This window comes from Gadus macrocephalus, chromosome 10 (assembly GCF_031168955.1).
Source record: "Gadus macrocephalus chromosome 10, ASM3116895v1".
NCBI classification, from domain to species: domain Eukaryota; kingdom Metazoa; phylum Chordata; class Actinopteri; order Gadiformes; family Gadidae; genus Gadus; species Gadus macrocephalus.
Window position 1 is genome coordinate 9018386 of NC_082391.1, and position 17716 is coordinate 9036101.

Below are 17716 nucleotides of genomic sequence, written 5' to 3' on the forward strand. Positions count from 1 at the left end.
GCCCGAAATCTTTACAATATGTTTTAATAAGTCTGAGCACCTCTAGAAAGTAGGTTTTGTAAGGGTACGTTTATACTTTATTTAAACTGAAGTAAATCTAAAGTTTCACTATAAATGTAACAATTTAAAGGGGCATAAAACAATGATGCCATGAAAGATAAAGTTTACAAACTAGTTATGACATTTTTCAAATTAGTGCTCTAACAGTAAATACAGAAATAATGTGAAAACTCTGTTTTATTGTCAATCAATGTGCATCAAATGAAAATAATCTTTGTGAGAACTTAATAAATCAACACAGTAAATAAACAATGTCCCATGACTTTGTGCAACTAATAAGGGTATCAATAGTTTAGAAGTATTTTTGCCACCCACATACAAAGTAGAATGTTACAACTTTAGCACTCATGTACATTGTATTTCCTTATATCATGAATGATTCGACCCAGGATATGAGAACTGTGATTTCTGGCAAGCCAGTATTCCCATTCTATTACTTTCAGGTGTTGTTTCAGAAGTTTTGATGTGCGGTTACCACGATGCCGCCACACATCCACCTTGAAGGTCTGCCATGCACGCTCTAAATGCTGAGAATGGGCTCTGGTTGTCGGATGAACAAAGTTTATTTTGTGGCACACAGTGAAATGCTTATGGCCCAACTCTGTTAAAGCCCTGCGGTAGGCTCTCCACTCATCTGTGATGATAGTTGAGCGTCTTCTGATATGCCGTTGAATGATCGGTAGGAGATCATTCTTTGACCTTCCACGAACAATCTTGAGGATAGGTCTTTGACTGTTCTTTCCCACTTCTAAGATCCCAAAAACCCATTTTTTGGAGCGGCGCCAAGTTGGACCAACCCTGCCACAGTTATGCTGCGAAAGACATTTCACATATCATATGTTTATATATTACATTCCATATGTGTGTGTGTGTGTGTGTGTGTGTGTGTGTGTGTGTGTGTGTGTGTGTGTGTGTGTGTGTGTGTGTGTGTGTGTGTGTGTTTTTCTGCACCTTTCTTTTATGTGAGAATTTGCTTTCATCCAGTACAACAAAACGGTGACGGCCACGGCCACCAACCCTCATTTGTCCACGATGGCGAAGTTTGTCAACTGCCCGAATGCAGACCTTAGCCAAATGAGGGCACATCATTATTGTCATGTTTGGATATAACTGAAGCAGTTTCTTCAATCCTGACTTCATTCAGTGGTTTACTTTAAATTAAGTCAGGGAATGAATGCTCTACAACGATGAACTCGTCAGTAGTTGCACATAATATCTGACATGAGGCTATATCTTGTTTGAATGGGGGCATATATTTCACTCCATACCTTTCTCAAGGTGGCAGCCATTCGGCTTAGAGTTCTGCTGCTTGCTGCAACACCATCATCCATTAGGTCTACTTGTCTCATCCTCAGTCCTTGTGAGAACCTAGGCAACCAGCAGGCATAGATCAAAGTGTTTAGTTTTATTATACATAACAACTCACATACGTTTTTAAAAGCAGTTGCCTATTGCTCTGTATAGTTTATTGAAATCATTAGCGATTCAGTCTTCCTAGGATAAATCCACAGCAAGGTAGCACACATAGCCTACTATTAGCCTACTACAAACCTGAAGATAAATGGAAGTCAATAAGAAATGTACAAAAGACTACACAGTTGGACATGGGTGTGTTTCCTTAACCAAGTCAATGGTTTAATGGCTGAAGAAATTGGTTTTGGGCTATGGGTAAGCTATCCTTGGTTATACCACAACAAATGAAAGTAGGGCTCTAACAAATGGCAATTCCAAACAATTTCCATTTTTCTTTTTTTTAAAAAATCATCAGATGTTGGATATCAGGTTTGATGTGCATGTCTATACAAACCTGTAGATGAATTCCAGATGATTCTGCAATGATCTGCGTGAATGGTAGAATAAGGTCCCCTTACGAACAGACGAAGTCCCTCGACAAGAGCGATTCTTGCAATTCCTGCAAGTCGTGGTTTTAAATCAAATAAATGTAAATCAAGAAATAAATGAAAAAAAACAGCAAAATATAAAAATAATAGGCAATGAGAATAGGCTACTCACCATTGGAATCCATCTTGGCGAGATATTTTCAAAAGTTTCATAGACACTTTGCATTTGTTGCAAATCATAGAGCGCAGCAAAAGCCCCTTCTTTTGCATCCACAATACCAGTTCTCTTTTGTTGAGCAACGTGTTTTGTGCCCGTAAAATGCGACAAACTTCATTTTTAATTGACATTTTTCAAAAGTTTCATAGACACATTGCATTTGTTGCAAATCATAGAGCGCAGCAAAAGCCCCTTCTTTTGCATCCACAATACCAGTTCTCTTTTGTTGAGCAACGTGTTTTGTGCCCGTAAAATGCGACAAACTTCATTTTTAATTGACATTTTTCATTGATACCTACACATCAGTTGCAGAAACGTCGAAATATTAAAGTTGTCTACATGAAAGCATAACTTAACACCGCGCGCTTTTGGACCAATGAAATCTGTTCGTCAACCAGTCAAGCAAACGTCGATGGTAATACAGCTTTCAGACCTGAGAGCACGCTCAAGAAGGTAGAAGACGTAGGACTGAGAAGGTAAGAGTTTACAGATAGTTGCTTCTACAGTATTATTATTCGTATTGGCAGTATAGGATTTCGAAATGTTTGACAAGACAATATTAATCAGTTTTCTTAATTAGTGTAAGCTTGCCCCTTATAAACTATCTTTGTCAAACTAGCTGGCTAGCTAACGTATCTATCTAGCTTTCAATTGATTATCCTCAATACAGTAGTCTATCGAATAGGATGGCATTGTGTGATTGACTTATCAATATCGAAAATGTGGTAAATACGGAAGGTACATAATAAGGTTCTAGTTGATTCTGTTTGTAGCAAACTAAGTTTTTGAATAAAAAGTGTTGTGCTTCACCGGGTTCGCTAGCTAATATTAACTATGCCGTCCCTGCAGAAATTAGCAAGAAAAGAACACGTGCAGCCACTGGAGTAGCGGGAGCCAGCAACGGCACCGTGTTGACCTCCTCACCAACTCGTAAGTTTTACTAAAATAAGTAACATGCTGTGGTTTGACATGAAATAACAGGTTAGCCTGACACGGCTCTGGCAAATAAAACGAAATTAACGGTAGATAAGCTGTTCTTAGGTGTTAGGAAGGTAACCGTCCCCAGCTGTGGACCCTCCCTTTGTGCAGACCATGCACGATTGGAAGTTGACAAGACAAGGTGTTTTCAGTTCCTCTAAGAGTATTTCACAGCAATTCTGTTTTGCAGATGCACCTGCTCCAACAGCGCTGCATGAGATTGAGATGTTAAAAGTAAAGCTGGAGGCTGAGAGGGAGAAAGTTAATTTGAAAGAGGAGATGATCGATGTGCTAAAAAAAGACAAGCTCTACCTCCAGGGGGAGCTCACCAAGAAAGATGCTTACTACCAGGAGCAGCTGGCCAAAAAAGACGCCAACTTCAATGACGAGCTGGCAAGGAAAGATGCCATGCTACTAGATAAAATGAAAAATAAGAAAATTAGGAAGCAAGCCGGTAAACTCCTACTTCAAGATTCAAGATTCAAGATAATTTATTGTCATTTCAGCCATATACACAGTATACAGTGAAATGAAATAGCGTTTCCCAAGAACATAAGGTGCAACATAGAGCGACAATAATAACAAAAAAACAACAACAACAACAACAACAACATGCTACATATAACTGCAAACCCGTAAAGTGACTGTGTGGAATTTGCAGAGCGGGAATATAAATATAAATATGACTATGTGTCTGAGTAGTGCGGGAATATAAATATGAATATAAAGCAATAGTGCATAAACCACATCATTGTGCAGTGGTCAGTTTAATATGATGTAACCATGGTAATTCCTGCTACCAAAGACAAGACAAGGTGTTTTCAGTTCCTCTAAGAGTATTTCACAGCAATTCTGTTTTGCAGATGCACCTGCTCCAACAGCGCTGCATGAGATTGAGATGTTAAAAGTAAAGCTGGAGGCTGAGAGGGAGAAAGTTAATTTGAAAGAGGAGATGATCGATGTGCTAAAAAAAGACAAGATCTACCTCCAGGGGGAGCTCACCAAGAAAGATGCTTACTACCAGGAGCAGCTGGCCAAGAAAGACGCCAACTTCAATGACGAGCTGGCCTAGTAGCATGACGATGCCATGCTACTAGATAAAATGAAAAATACCTACTTCCAACATCATTGTGCAGTGGTCAGTTTAATATGATGTAACCTTGGTAATTCCTGCTACTAAATATTTCTTGATTGTTTTTCAGAAGTTAAAAATTCCTCAAGCTCGTTTGAAAGTATCCAAGACCTCGTGTCTTCCTTGTCCGATTCGTCTGTGGAGGCACCCAAAAAAAAAAAAGGAAAGCAAAAGCTTAAAACATTTTGTAAATCAACTCCACTGGAGCAGCAGCTAGACTCCGAAGGCCCTTCACACAGCCGTGTTCGGAGTAAGTAGTGATAAGACCAAGCAAGGTTACTAAAAAGAGAAATGCTGTGTTGTGTAGACAATGATATTACTACACCAGGTAAGGCAGAGGACACTGGGGTAAGTATCAATATAAAAAAGACATGAAGGCAACCTGTAACAAATTGTAAGGAAGAGAGAATTCATCATTTTTCAGAGGGAATAAGTGAGGGCAGCTTTGCTCTTCTTATTTTACCATTCAAAACCATATGAGGCATATGTTTTCACATTAGTTTCAGTAAGAACAGAATGGGTTTGATAGAAATTAATGTTTTTGTATAAAATGCAATGCGAGGGTGTGCTGTGGCTTTAAAAAAGAAAATTTTTGGGAAGTGTTGGCTTTGCCGTAATTTACAATCAAGTTCTGAATGGTGTTGTGAGTTACTATTTCAGGTAGATGAACATGTACCTTTTTCTTCTTATGCCTCTTTTTGTTTAGTTCGGAACACCAAAGGGGTTATTTTAAGATATGTGGACGCCCTGGAAGCATTCAAAAGAGGGAAGTCCATGAAGGCAGCATTCGATGCTGTCGGGGTGGACCGAAACACGGTGGCGAGGACTGCCATTGTGGCAGAACTGCATCTGGCAGCACCAGAAGTGTTCGAGTCCATCAGCTGGAATGAGCGAGTGGAGTCACTCTCCACCTTTATTGCTAGGTGCCGTTCACTTGTGACACCAGAAATTAAAGATAAAATAAGCAAGATGAAAACGGATGGGGACTTGCTCCCGATGGCCGTCCATTAAAATTTCACATCAAAGTCACATCAAAGTTGTCTACAGCAGGCTTGCTGTTTTTTTTTATTTTAAACACCGTATACTATGTTCTGGGCTATGTTCAGCCAGTGCTGATTTAAATAAAAGGGTTTTCATCTGTATCCTGTTGTATTTACTGTCAGCACTATTAACAAGTTCATAATGCCTTATCTTCTCTTTTATCTTATAATAATCTTATATCTGTTTAAAACAACATTACCCTTTTGTCACTTTACTTAAAGCTGACAAAGTACACTTATAGAATCTTATATCTGTTCATAACAACACCACCCTTTTGTCACTTTACTTAAAGCTGACAAAGTCCACTTATAGGATCTTCTAAAAGTCTATAATATTCTATGTCTGTATAGCAGCCTAGTCACCATACTAATAACCATTAAAGCCCATGGTGCAGGTTAACCGGAAGTATTGATTAATGGGTACATAAAGCACTCAAAATATGTATATAAAGTTAGAAATGTCTCCAAAATGGTGTTAAAGTCCAGTTTTTGTAGTTTTTGGTTAGTAACGGTTATTTTTTACGCAATTTGGCGATGACGTCACGTAAGGTAGACGCATACTAGAACTAGCATTATGGCGGACGGGGATGAGGAAGAGGTAGCAAGACCCACTGTCAACATTTATGATGGCCTACAGCCATATAATTTCGAACCGGTTAGGCGTATGAGGGGAAATGAGGAAATACCGAGAGCCGATGGCCGTCAAAGACAAATAAATGCATGGTCAGAGGAGAATGAGTGGAGAGTTGGTGAAGTGTCCTGGTGAGTTGCTACCATTTAGAAACGCAGCAAGGAGCGCTGGAGCTAGTAGTCTATGAACAGCAGTGCATACAATAACTTATTTATTTTTACTGTCAGTGAATAGCATCGAATGAAAGTCAACGTTTTCTTTATATCTAGTGACAGTGATTATGTCATTGGCTCAGATAAGTACCCTAAACTTAGTCAGAAGATCCAGAAATAGAAGGCATATTATGCCTTCTATTTCTTCTAAATATGGGCTAGCTTGACAGTCCCACCTGTGAACCCCTAGTGTTTATTCTAAGCTTTTACCTTTCTCCGGTGAAAATGTTGTTTGCAAACGTAGCCGACGCCGAGTAGGCTGGTTATGTCTTCAGTGTGATTATTTTTGATAGTGCTAACTCGTTTTCCTCGTGATTGATTGTCATTGAAACTGTCAGGGTACCGCTTACCGGGAGAGAGCAGTAAGCGTGTCTGTGTCGCTGTGTTTGGCAGGTGTCTGTGTGGGCGGTGTCGTCCCATGGAAACTGTGGTGGAGAGCTTGTGTTGTAGGGAGGTGAGCGCGTTTTGGTCGCTGGTCGAGGAGCTCACCCCGCGGCCAGCAGATATAACGTGCCTAACGCAGCATCCTGGATTTGAGGCATGCTGCCTGAATCCGTTTGTGCTAAAAATAGCATACACACACTTCAGGCAGGATCATGGTCCCCTTCAAGCCAGCACGCACGAGTATGTTCATGGTTTATGTTTACTTTACAAATCTTTTTACACTGAGTCATTTGAACCAACAGTTATAGGTGACAGGAGATGTGTTGCATACACAATAAACATGCATAAGAAACAGGCTTAAAATGACGTTTCCAACCTACTTACAGAGTTTTAAACTTAAGAATCGTTCCTACTTATCCCTAGGCAATACCGGTACACTGCGTACAGGCAAGCTATACGCTGGGCTTATGGCGTTTTAGGGAGGAGTATAAGGAAGCCTCTACCCTCTTGTGTGGTTTCAACCATCAGACAGCAATTCCAGAATGATGACCAGACGTATCAGGGCTTTCAATGGCCTTGTTTGGATGAAAATGAATACAAATAATAGTTATGCTTATTCTGTTGTGATCATTCAATTGCCCTTAAAATGTTATAAAGTACACAGAACACATGCATTTTGGATAAAAAAAAGTTGATTGGCATTGCTTGTAATGGTTACTGAACAAAGACACAGGTTGGAATTAAATCTATATAAAAAAATGGTTAGGCACAAAACATACAAGGAACACTGATGAAGGGCTAGACCCGCAATGTTTAATTCTAATTCTAATTAATTCTGCAATAGTGTAGTCATACCCGAGGGTCAGTTGATGGTTCTCTTTCTCTCACACACACACACACATGCACACTATTTCATGCATGCATACATGCAGTGATACATGCAAAAGCACATCAAGCAGACACAGTGAGCCCAGACAACACCGCACACAGAGGTTGACAAGGCACAGGTAAAATGATTACCAAATTATTTTGAATTATATACAAAGAAATTTCATGCAAATAATAACAACTAAATCATTGGACTTGTCCGTGGAAAAAAATAATAATGTGAAATTAGGTTTTCTTGAAGCGTGACTGCCGGGCTAGGTAGAGGCTGATGGCCTCCTCCTTAGGAATCTGTTCGAAGGATTTGGCGATGGGGGCGGGTGCATCGGAGGACAAATTGGCGCCAACTTCTCGAAGAACCGCGGGTGAATTGGCGTAGCTCTCCCGAAGGGCCTTCATTAATGATGTTGCATAACCTGCAGACATAATAATAATAATAATAATATTACTTTATAAAGATCATTGTCACTGATCACTCGTGCGCCATCTCAAAATATGATAGAACTGCCTGACACTGCTTACCGTATGAGGCTGCCTCTTTGATGGGACGCACCACATGGGCACCTTTTCTGAAGCGCGGATACCGCACGCAGTACTTCTCCGTCCCGTCACTTCTCCGTGCTGTCTCGCGATTGGCATTGTGATTATAATGCAGCGCCGCTAAGAGAAGCCTACAAAATAACACATTTGAGAAAACCTTTGAAACTTGGTGTATGACAAAATACTACAATAGGCACGTTAATAGGTAGTATTATTACTATAAAAGGCATAATAATTGGCAGTGTTATTCCATTGGATAGCACTGACCTGCTATACATCCCAAGATATGACAACCCTGTGTGCTTGGGCGCGAAGTGCAAGATGAGGGAGTGGTAAGCCTCAAGGGAGAAGGTCTGGTGCTGTGGAGACAGCTGACGGACATCTTTCAGCAAGGCAGCCCTCATCATTATGTTCTCCAACTTGACTGCTGCCAATGAGCCTGAAAAGACCAAGACAGGTAGGCAGGGAGGCAGACAGACACACAGACGGAAAACGTACAAATAGACATTAGACAGGAAGATGGATACAGACAGAATTCCTTTTTGAAATGGAAACACATGAAATTGTCCTGCATATGAATTATAGCAAACATAAACAGTAAACAGAATGTTATGAGATTGCCAGGGAATGAAAAAACAATTTCATCACAAAGGTCACATGTCAAAGCATCCAGACAATTACTCAAAGACAGCAAATAAAACAAAACTATGTAGAGCGTGCATAATACCAGTACTGTACCTGGGTCCAGCCACTCTTTGTTGCGCTGATCTCCGTCTAGAGGGCCATGGGCACAACTGGAGAAGGCAGGGGTGTCATGGTCATGGATGTCCTGGATGTGGTTCACTAAACTTCTCCATTTGGCCTCCATGACCGCTGGGTTGCCATCTGGGGTTGAGGCTGCAGTCCAATAGAGGTGATTCACTATAGCTGGCCTCCACAACTGTAGTTGGTCACACTCTTTGGATGCTGCATCCAATGCCTTCCCCAGACCTGTTTTAGAACAAATGGTATTAATTGATATGCACTAACAAAAACTGCTTCAAGGTTCCAACAATGGATACATACTTTTGGCAATGTGCCACACGTCAAAATAATGCTGTGTCCCTTCAGGGATCAGCTCCTCTCTCACCCATTTGGCAACCTAAGGAGAAAAAAAACACTAACATCCAGCTTCAGTGCAATTCAGATATTTACATTCTATACTGCATTTTTATTGTAAATACCTGGCGATGTCGGTCCGTGATCAGCGTTGCCAAATGCAGGTCGTTTCCCCTCAGCAGGCCAACACTGCGCTTGAGCCCTTCAAGCTCACACCATGAGCTGTTGGGGACCTCTGAGCTCTGCAACATGACATAACAGTGTAAGTGTAGAATGCTGGTGGTGTTGAAGGAGGCGTTAATGAACCGAAGCGTTGCTGGTCCAGGCATTATGATACACTACTCTAGTTAGGCAATACACAATAAAGCTCTATGCATGGTTGTAGTGGAAAGATGTTATATTAAGATACAATCCTTTTACCAAATTGCAGAGTTAATTTCTTTGTCTAATAACATCAGGTTTACCTGAACAAGCTGAACATCCACCACCTTGTTCACTCTGTCCTCTATCAGAGAGTATGACCCATACTTTGCGCAGTGCCCAGGAGAATCTGACCTGGAATTAATTACAATTTATGTTTCAAGTTTTTAAAACCATGGTCTGTAAAGACAATCCACCATGTCAACTGCAAATGCCAACTAAAGCCACCCTACATGATAACAAATAACAAAATCAAAACGTGGAACTGGTCTAGCTCTCACACTGGTTTACCTGCAGTCACCAGGAAGAACTAGCCCGCCATCCATTGCCCGTAGGTCACTAAAATTCTTGGCTTGATCATTCTGCCAGGCCTGAACGATTACAGGGATGGTGTAGCGGCGTTGATGGCGAAAGAAACTGCTGGCACTGATGCACTGCAGGCCAAACAGGGTCAACATTCTTAGTGTCTGTGTGGCCAAACATCCAGTAAAATGAATGGCCCCACTTAACAGGAGGTTGCAGGTTGGCATGTTCCTGTGGAGCATTGGCTGGTTTTGCCAGAAACGGTGGTAGCCACATGATGCACAGACCTAGATAAGTAATAAAATAAAATAAAACATTGTAATCAACAGTATATCAGGATTCAATATAGAGTAAGTACTGTACATTACTGGTCAAAGGTTTCATATTTTCAATGAAACACACATGACCAATACAGTATAACACTCAAATATGATGGCATCACAAACCAGCAGACTTAAGCCAGCCTGGTACATACATTGTAAATTAACTGGCAAGACAGTCAGAGCTATCAGATTGTAATTAGATATTCAGATTTTCTAATCAGATGGCCACGTAAACAAAACTGCATAAACAAAACTGTACCTGCTTGATCTTAACAAAAGTTCCTTCCTGCTGCACGATGCTACTATCCGACCTCTCACAACAGGCCGGACAGATGGCAAAAAGGCCCATCAGCTCCTCTTGGCAAACAATGAATTTGTCAATGCAACTACAACAACAAAAAATGAGGGGGAGGGGGGCGGTGTCATTCAAACTAACAAAGCATTGAGCATTCAATATGGTCTATGTTGGTTTTCGATTATCTCACTTGTGGTGGGGGTCACACGTGTAAGGTGGCTCCTCATCAAACAATTCCTCCTCATCCATCGGCTCTTCGGGCACCCACGACAAGTCACTGATGACAGTGGCATTATCATCATCATCGTCGTCAACTGTCTGTTCAGGACTAGCGAGGGGAGTGGAGGTTTGTGGGCTGATTGAAGTCTGTGTGCCCACGCTAACCATCTTGGGCTTCAGGTTAACCTGCACAGCTGTGGCAGAGGCAGTAAACATACCCAAACATATGACAATCATGGCAAATCTAAGCGGCTATGTTTTGGTGTAGGCTATGTATTCATTTCATCAATGTGTATGGAAATGTTTTAGACATAATATCTACCCCTTAAAATACCAAAGATTTACCGTGAGACCATCGGGGGGGCTTCAAATAACATTGTGTCCCAGCGTCAGAAGTGGAGGAGGGCAAGGGCTGATCCCCAGTATCGACACTCTCCACAGTGTCTACACTGGCCACGGTCTCCTGCTGTGAGGCGTCTGTCAACATCTTGCGAAAACAAATATAAAAAAGTATATTAGTATAAAGTATAGTATATATAAGTATATAAAAAAGAAATCACGGTCACGGTCAAATACAGTATATGTGAAAGAGAACCGTAGCAGTCTAGCACTAACACAAAACGCAAACACACTTGTGAAAGCCGCTTGATGATGACGATCACTGATCCAAACACTAGCCATGAAGCTTTCATGACGATATGGACATTTACTTCAGGGCAATTTTGTTTTGGCTCATATTCGTGAATCACGAAATATGCTCTTCTAATGTCAGACTGATCATGCTTGTAGAGGAGGCTGTGTCAAAGGGAACACGGTATGCAAAATACACAGAGCTAGCTAACGCGCAGCTTGTAATTAGCAGCTATAGCATGATGCTTACCGTGGCAATCTCTCGCTTGCGGCAGACGGTGTCTCTCGACCTCGGGACAGGGCAGGCAGAGTGGTTTGCATGCACAGACGGCACGGCGGTAGGAATTAACTTCGCCGTCCTCTTACTCTTTAAACCAAGTGAGACCATCTTGGCATCCCCTGAGTGGTAATCCTCCTCCTTGAAATGCGCGCTGCATATTCTGGAGTACGCGGTAACAGAGCTAGCTGAAAAATCTGCCCGCCTAAACTTGACAAATTGCACCCAGCTTCGGAGAAGCCCTTTGTCCTTGGGGAAGCAGTGGACCCTATGTCCACTTTTGCTGGAGTTGTTGCACCCGCCACAAATACAGTAGAAAACCATGTTATCTACTTATCTCTCTCTCTCTCTCTCTCTCTCTCTCTCTCTCTCTCTCTCTCTCTCTCTCTCTCTCTCTCTCTCTCTCTCTCTCTCTCTCTCTCTCTCTCTCTCTCTCTCTCTCTCTATCTATCTATATATATGTTATGCTATGCTATGCTATCCCTCACTATCTATCTATGTTATGTTATGCTATGCTATCCCTCACTATCTATCGATGTTATGCTATTCTATCTATCTATCGATGTTATGCTATTCTATCTATCTATCTATCTATATATATCTAGGCTATCTCTATTTATGTATTTACTTATATAATCTGACACTGTCACTCTCTCACTAGCGGCTTCGGCTGTCGTCCAAAAGCGGAGTACCTTACGTGACGTCATGCAATGCATTGTGGGAGAAATAAGAATCATCGCTAACCTGTGGCTAATAACCACTAATATATCACCTACTTTTCCTAATATTTATATTTTGTGATACCCTACAACATCAAATACAATGGATAATTGTTTAAATGTTTATTACCAACTAGAAAATTGCCAGAAAAGAAGAAAATAGAAACCTGCACCATGCCCTTTAATGAAAAATCATAATATATCACAAAGGTGGTTATGATGTGCCGTGAAGACCTATATACATAGTTATAATGAGTGCCACAATGACTTAACTCGTTTTTAAAGGTATTATGAATGTTCCTATAGTGCTTCATATATGCAGGCTTCATAGGATTCATGATTACCCACACAAACCTATGATCACATTTATAATGCCTCATTTTACCTTAGATTATAACCATTTATAATTAACTGACATAACGTTTCAGAGCAGTGGATATGAGTCATTATGGAGATGCTAAACATTGTTATAAAGAGTGCTACAATGACTTATAGCTACTTTTAAACGTCATCATAAATGTCCCTATAGGACCTTATAAAGGCAGGCTTCTGTTGGGAAAAACGGTCTGTCTAGCTACTGGACCAGATAAAATGAGACGGAGAGGTAATAAAGTCTATCGGCACGAGGACCTTGGATTTATTGAGTAAAGTGGCAACGGTTATACAGAGTCATAAAGCGTGAGAAATCGAATATGTCTAAGTCCCTAATCAGCGCTGATGGTTCGTCCGGAGCTTCGCCTCCGTGGAAGGTCTGCTTCAGAAGAAGATGATGAGTCCCTGTGTGATGCAGTCTTATGCTGTATCCTCCTCTCGATGAGGTGTGTGCGTTTGAGGTGTGTGCGGTTCTGTGTGTTTTGGCTCCCAGGCCCTGAGAGAGCTTCGTAACGGGGAGAGTTCCTCGTGTCTCGGTGTGATAAATTAAAACGGGGAGTGCCCCCCTGAAATGTCTCGTGTGTGATAATTTAATGTGGCTCTCAGGCCCCTGGTGTGGGCAGAGGTATCTCTTGGTTCCTCCTAACGGGGAAGAGCTCTCAAAATGTCTCCTGTGTGATAAATTAATGTGGCTCTCCCGTTCTGGAGATGATACTGGTGCATTGTCTGAGTGTCCACCATCTGCCTGCCTGGGAGATGGGGCCTTCAGCTCCGGCCTTGACCTGACTATATCATGTTTGTGTTGTTGGGTTAGAGCAAGAGTTGACTATATTATAATGTGTCCATGTGATGTGCTCATCAGGCTAGGGTAGGAGTTAGCTATATTTATAATGTACATGTGATGTACTCAGCAGGTTATTTTTCCCAACACTTCATAGCAAGTGTTACCCGACAGTCACATATTTATAATGCATTATTTCGTCTTTAATTATAACCATTCATAATGAACTGATATAATGTATCATAAAGGTGATTATGAGTCATCATGAAGACATACGTAGTTATAAAGTAGCTATAAGTCATTGTAGCAATCGCTATAAGTCATTATTAAGGCCCTTATAATGTCCTTATAGGGCCTTATAACGCTGGGCTTCATAGAAAGTGTTACCCAAACTTGCACCTAAATGTTCTTATAACTAATCCTATTGCAGATTTAATCTTTAGGACAATGGGTTCTACTTACCTCATACGTGTGTGGCCTGTTGAAGTTGTTTTAGCGTCGCGCCCGCCGGGATTCTCGGGACTTTCTTCCAAACGTCGGGGTCTCCAAATATTGCGTTATTTCTTGAAGAAAGTGGTCCAATCCTTGGTCGGTTTTAACTCACTTTATTTGTTAAAGTAGGCATGTTTCGGTATGGTAACTATGAAGCTTAAGGGAGGGAATTGTATCTAACGCGTGTGAGGGACAATATCTTGAGCTTCAAGCCCCGGGCTTAAGCCCGGTTCTCTCCGCGGTTACCTATAGTCTCTGTCCTCTCCACTTCGAATCACGCGCTACTGCCCGTGAAGTGGGCGTGTCCTATGTGACGTAATGGCTCCGCCCCTGTCTAAAGGTGCTGCCATCTGAGTAGTTATTGCAGCTTAGGTGTTCGATCCTGCTTCCTAGTGTCTATGTGAGGGTAATGCAGCTTGTGTGTTTGATTCTGCTTCCTAATGGCTATGTGGGAGCAGCTTATGTACTTAAAATACGTAACACAGCTTTTAAAGCTCACTTCTATTGGGCTCACAATGTGCCTGTTCCCTCTGTTACTGCTACGGCCGCTGTGGCAAATTTAAAATGTGCAATTTCTCTGTGTGAGCGCCAATTTCACACAGTGAATGAACTTATATACCACCTAAAAGAGCATTTACTGGAGGGGCGACATGTGGCATGTCCAGTAACTGGTTGTGAAAACAGGTTCACTGTAAAGTCATTTACTGCTCATATTTCCAGGAAACAGAGCATTTTCTGTGGATAGTGTAAGAGATATGTACAGAGAAACTATATCCCAGGCTTCTGCTGTCAGTGCATGTGAGGATGACCCTCAGAACACAAATGAGGAAACAAATGAAAGCAGTGAATATCCACAGAATTTCAATGACACTTACCTAAGGAATGTATGTTTATTCTACCTAAAGTTGCAAGGACAGCTCCTCCTTCCAAACTCAACAATCCAGACGATTGTTGAAGAAATGCAAAATGTGCATACATTAGGACAGGAGTACACTTTAAGTAAACTTAATTCACTTTTGAAAAATGACATGCGTCTTCCAGATGATGCTATTGCTAACATATGTGATTTTGTGAAGGATTCAGATCTGTTCTCTCTGTGTCATCAGGGACCACTTAGAACAACATACGCAATAGCTCAAACATTCAAGAAGATGTTCAAATACATAGAGCCAAAAAAACTAACTTTAGGAAATGATGAAAATATGACAGAAAAGTGTGCCTATTACATACCTGTGAAACAAACAGTAAATTGTTTGTTGGAATCTGAATTTTGGAGGAATTCAGTGTCCCAGCCATCCTGTGAAACAGACTCTCTAACTTTTGGTGACTTAAGTGATGGACAGAACTTTAAATCCAACCAGTTCTTCATTGATAATCCAGGATGCCTGAAGATAATTCTGTACCAGGATGCCTTTGAAATTGTCAATCCCCTAGGCTCTGCCAGGAAAAAACACAAAGTATTTGCAGTCTACCTTTCTGTGGCAAACTTGCCTGCTCATGTGCGGTCCAATACTGATCACATGTCCCTCGTCATACTGTGTTGTGAGTCTGACCCAAAACAATTTGGAAATGCAAAAGTTTTCTCAGAGATGCTAATGGATTTGAAGGATTTGGAGGAAAATGGAATTACTGTACAGGGTGAAACAGTCAAAGGGGCTCTGTATTGTATTGCTGGTGATAATTTGGGATCACACGGCATTGGTGGGTTTACTGAAAACTTTAGTCGTTCTGAGTACTTTTGCAGGTAACGGAGATTAATCGAGATTTAAAACACTTAGACTAATTTAAGAGAGAGAGTGCGAAAGAAATCGAGGGGTCCGGAGCAAGAATTGACAAAAGACTTTATCGTGCAGAAAAACAACAACGACAACAGCCTGAGTAGGTTTGCAAAGTCACTGGCCCCACATTGGGCTGCAGCCTCACTTATACACGTATAGGAATTTCTTTGTTTACAATGGAGTCACAACGGGGTTTCCGCCCGTCAATCTTCGTCACAGCATGTTATCAACTGCCCAGTTCAGTGGTCTGCATGGATCAACCTCATTAGCCAAGATGACCCAAGGCTGAGGTCAACTTAGCTTCCCCCCAGTTCCCTATACATTCCTGTGCACCATCTGTTCTGAATCCAGATTCTGCAAACACAATGCTTTCCACTATTTAAAATATAAAACCTATTAATAATCATGGTTTACCATAGAATATACTCACTAATTTCTACCACACATCTCCCCTTTGTGACTACTAAGGTCACAACAAAAACATAACAGTCGTTTGGGTCATATTTTGCACTACATTTGATCATCGTTAAAAACCTTTAAACATGTTCAGGAGTCTCAACCTGATTTAAGGCAAAAAAGATCTATCAAATGTCTAACATGTCTAACTAGAATTCACACATAACACAGTATTTTCAGCATGCATTGAAAATTAGCATTTCAGAATATATGACATAAAAATATGAAACTCAAAAAATGACATTTCAAAAAATAAGTAAACAATAGGAATTAAAAACTAAAAGAAATTAAAAACTGAAAACTGTCAACAAGCTTGCATGGATTGGGATAGTTCTGATTATTGTCATGTACCGGTATACTATATAACGTGGGGGGGTTTGGGCACCGTAGTAGCCTGGAACCCATTAGTCCAATGTCCATTTGTTCACACAGTCTGAAATGGTTGTGGTTCACATGAAGAGGTCACCAGTTAAGAGAATAGGAACTCCCCCTGATGTCCGATTCTCACATTCCGGTCTCCTTTCTAGTGTCACTCCAATCTATCTCCCCATAGAGTATCCTCTCCCACTCCCCCGACTCCTCTATGCCAGTCACCATGAGGGCCATCTCTTTAGAAAGCCTGGATGCTATTACGGATCTGACTATGGGAATGCAGCAGCAGAAGATAAGACCCATTGCTGTTAGTACTATTAGGAGCACTACACCTATCTTAGCGAACATCATTCCCCACATACCAAACTTTGTTTCAAGCCATCCAAACATTCCCTGATCATGGCCTGCGTTTTCCTTTAACTCTTTTCTTAAACGTTTTAAATTGTTCATTGCAAGTGTAAATGATCCATCTGGGGCAGTATTATTTGGAATGAAGGTACAACACATTTCACCAATAAGATCACAAACTCCCCCCCTTTCTGCTAGAAGCCAATCTAAAGCCTGCCTGTTCTGCCAAGCCACAGCGCTTGTGGCTGTCAGCTGTTCGCCCAATGCAGATAATGCATCATCTGTGTAGTTAATGAACCTCTGTTGGTTGTAAAAGATATAATTGATCCATTCCGCATTTTTAGCAATTCCGATTGCTGGCAGTAGTGCCTCAAATCCTGCTGCTACTTCACTTCGTGCCTTACATTTATCGGGTATTCCCCTGGGTTGTCCTATTTTATCAATTTGTATGTTCTCGTCTGCCTCGTATGCTCTCTTCCGCCTATTTAGGTTATCTGTTTCCAAGTTATCGACTACATCTTTTATTGATGGTAGTATTGCAATTTCCGTAACCACTTGGACTTTCGCTCATCGTCCTCTCCACATTTTAGCAAGTATGGGACGAAGAATGTTATTACCGCAAAGCCAAAACTGATCTGCCACCACTCTGTCCTGGCTCACGAATGCTCCATCACTACACAGTATTGACATGTAATTCTCTCTAGACTTCTGCTGAGAGCCTGGTAAAAGCTGAACATTTTTAATCGCAGGTGGCTGATATAACATTTGTTTCCCGTCTATATCGAATAGCGTGACATTCCAAATTATGTTACATTGTTCCTCTGGTATACTACCTACATCGCTGGCTTTTTCGTTTCCTTCGTCATTTTGAAAGCATTCTAATCCTTCTTCAATTTGAAAATAGGTTTGTGTT

At 41.2% G+C, this 17716-nt stretch overlaps 2 protein-coding genes and 1 long non-coding RNA gene across 6 annotated transcripts; 1 reads left to right on the plus strand and 2 right to left on the minus strand.

Moving 5' to 3' along the window:
- Positions 1-6122: 6122 nt before the first annotated feature.
- Positions 6123-9589, minus strand: LOC132465639 (uncharacterized). Its single transcript, XM_060062332.1, has 7 exons — positions 9483-9589; positions 9144-9260; positions 8986-9061; positions 8659-8910; positions 8188-8359; positions 7903-8051; positions 6123-7796 (listed from the first exon to the last, which is right to left on the minus strand). The coding sequence occupies exons 4-7, from the start codon at positions 8786-8788 to the stop codon at positions 7609-7611; spliced, it is 639 nt and encodes a 212-aa protein (XP_059918315.1). The 5' UTR covers positions 8789-8910; positions 8986-9061; positions 9144-9260; positions 9483-9589; the 3' UTR covers positions 6123-7608.
- Positions 9590-9749: 160 nt separating this feature from the next.
- Positions 9750-11596, minus strand: LOC132465637 (uncharacterized). 4 transcript variants are annotated; one of them, XM_060062331.1, is made up of 5 exons: positions 11459-11596; positions 10924-11065; positions 10550-10772; positions 9895-10028; positions 9750-9855 (listed from the first exon to the last, which is right to left on the minus strand). In XM_060062331.1, exons 1-4 carry the CDS (start codon positions 11594-11596, stop codon positions 9944-9946), a joined length of 588 nt encoding a protein of 195 aa, XP_059918314.1. In that variant the 3' UTR covers positions 9750-9855; positions 9895-9943. The 4 variants fall into 4 exon arrangements, 3 of the variants coding, with proteins under 3 accessions (XP_059918314.1, XP_059918313.1, XP_059918312.1); XM_060062330.1 differs by having other exon boundaries at positions 9758-10028; XM_060062329.1 differs by lacking the exons at positions 9750-9855; positions 9895-10028 and adding an exon at positions 10049-10450.
- LOC132465640 (uncharacterized) lies at positions 10937-11664 on the plus strand. The gene is made up of 2 exons (XR_009527651.1): positions 10937-11046; positions 11441-11664. It is a non-coding gene; the product is annotated as an uncharacterized LOC132465640 (long non-coding RNA).
- Positions 11665-17716: the final 6052 nt, after the last annotated feature.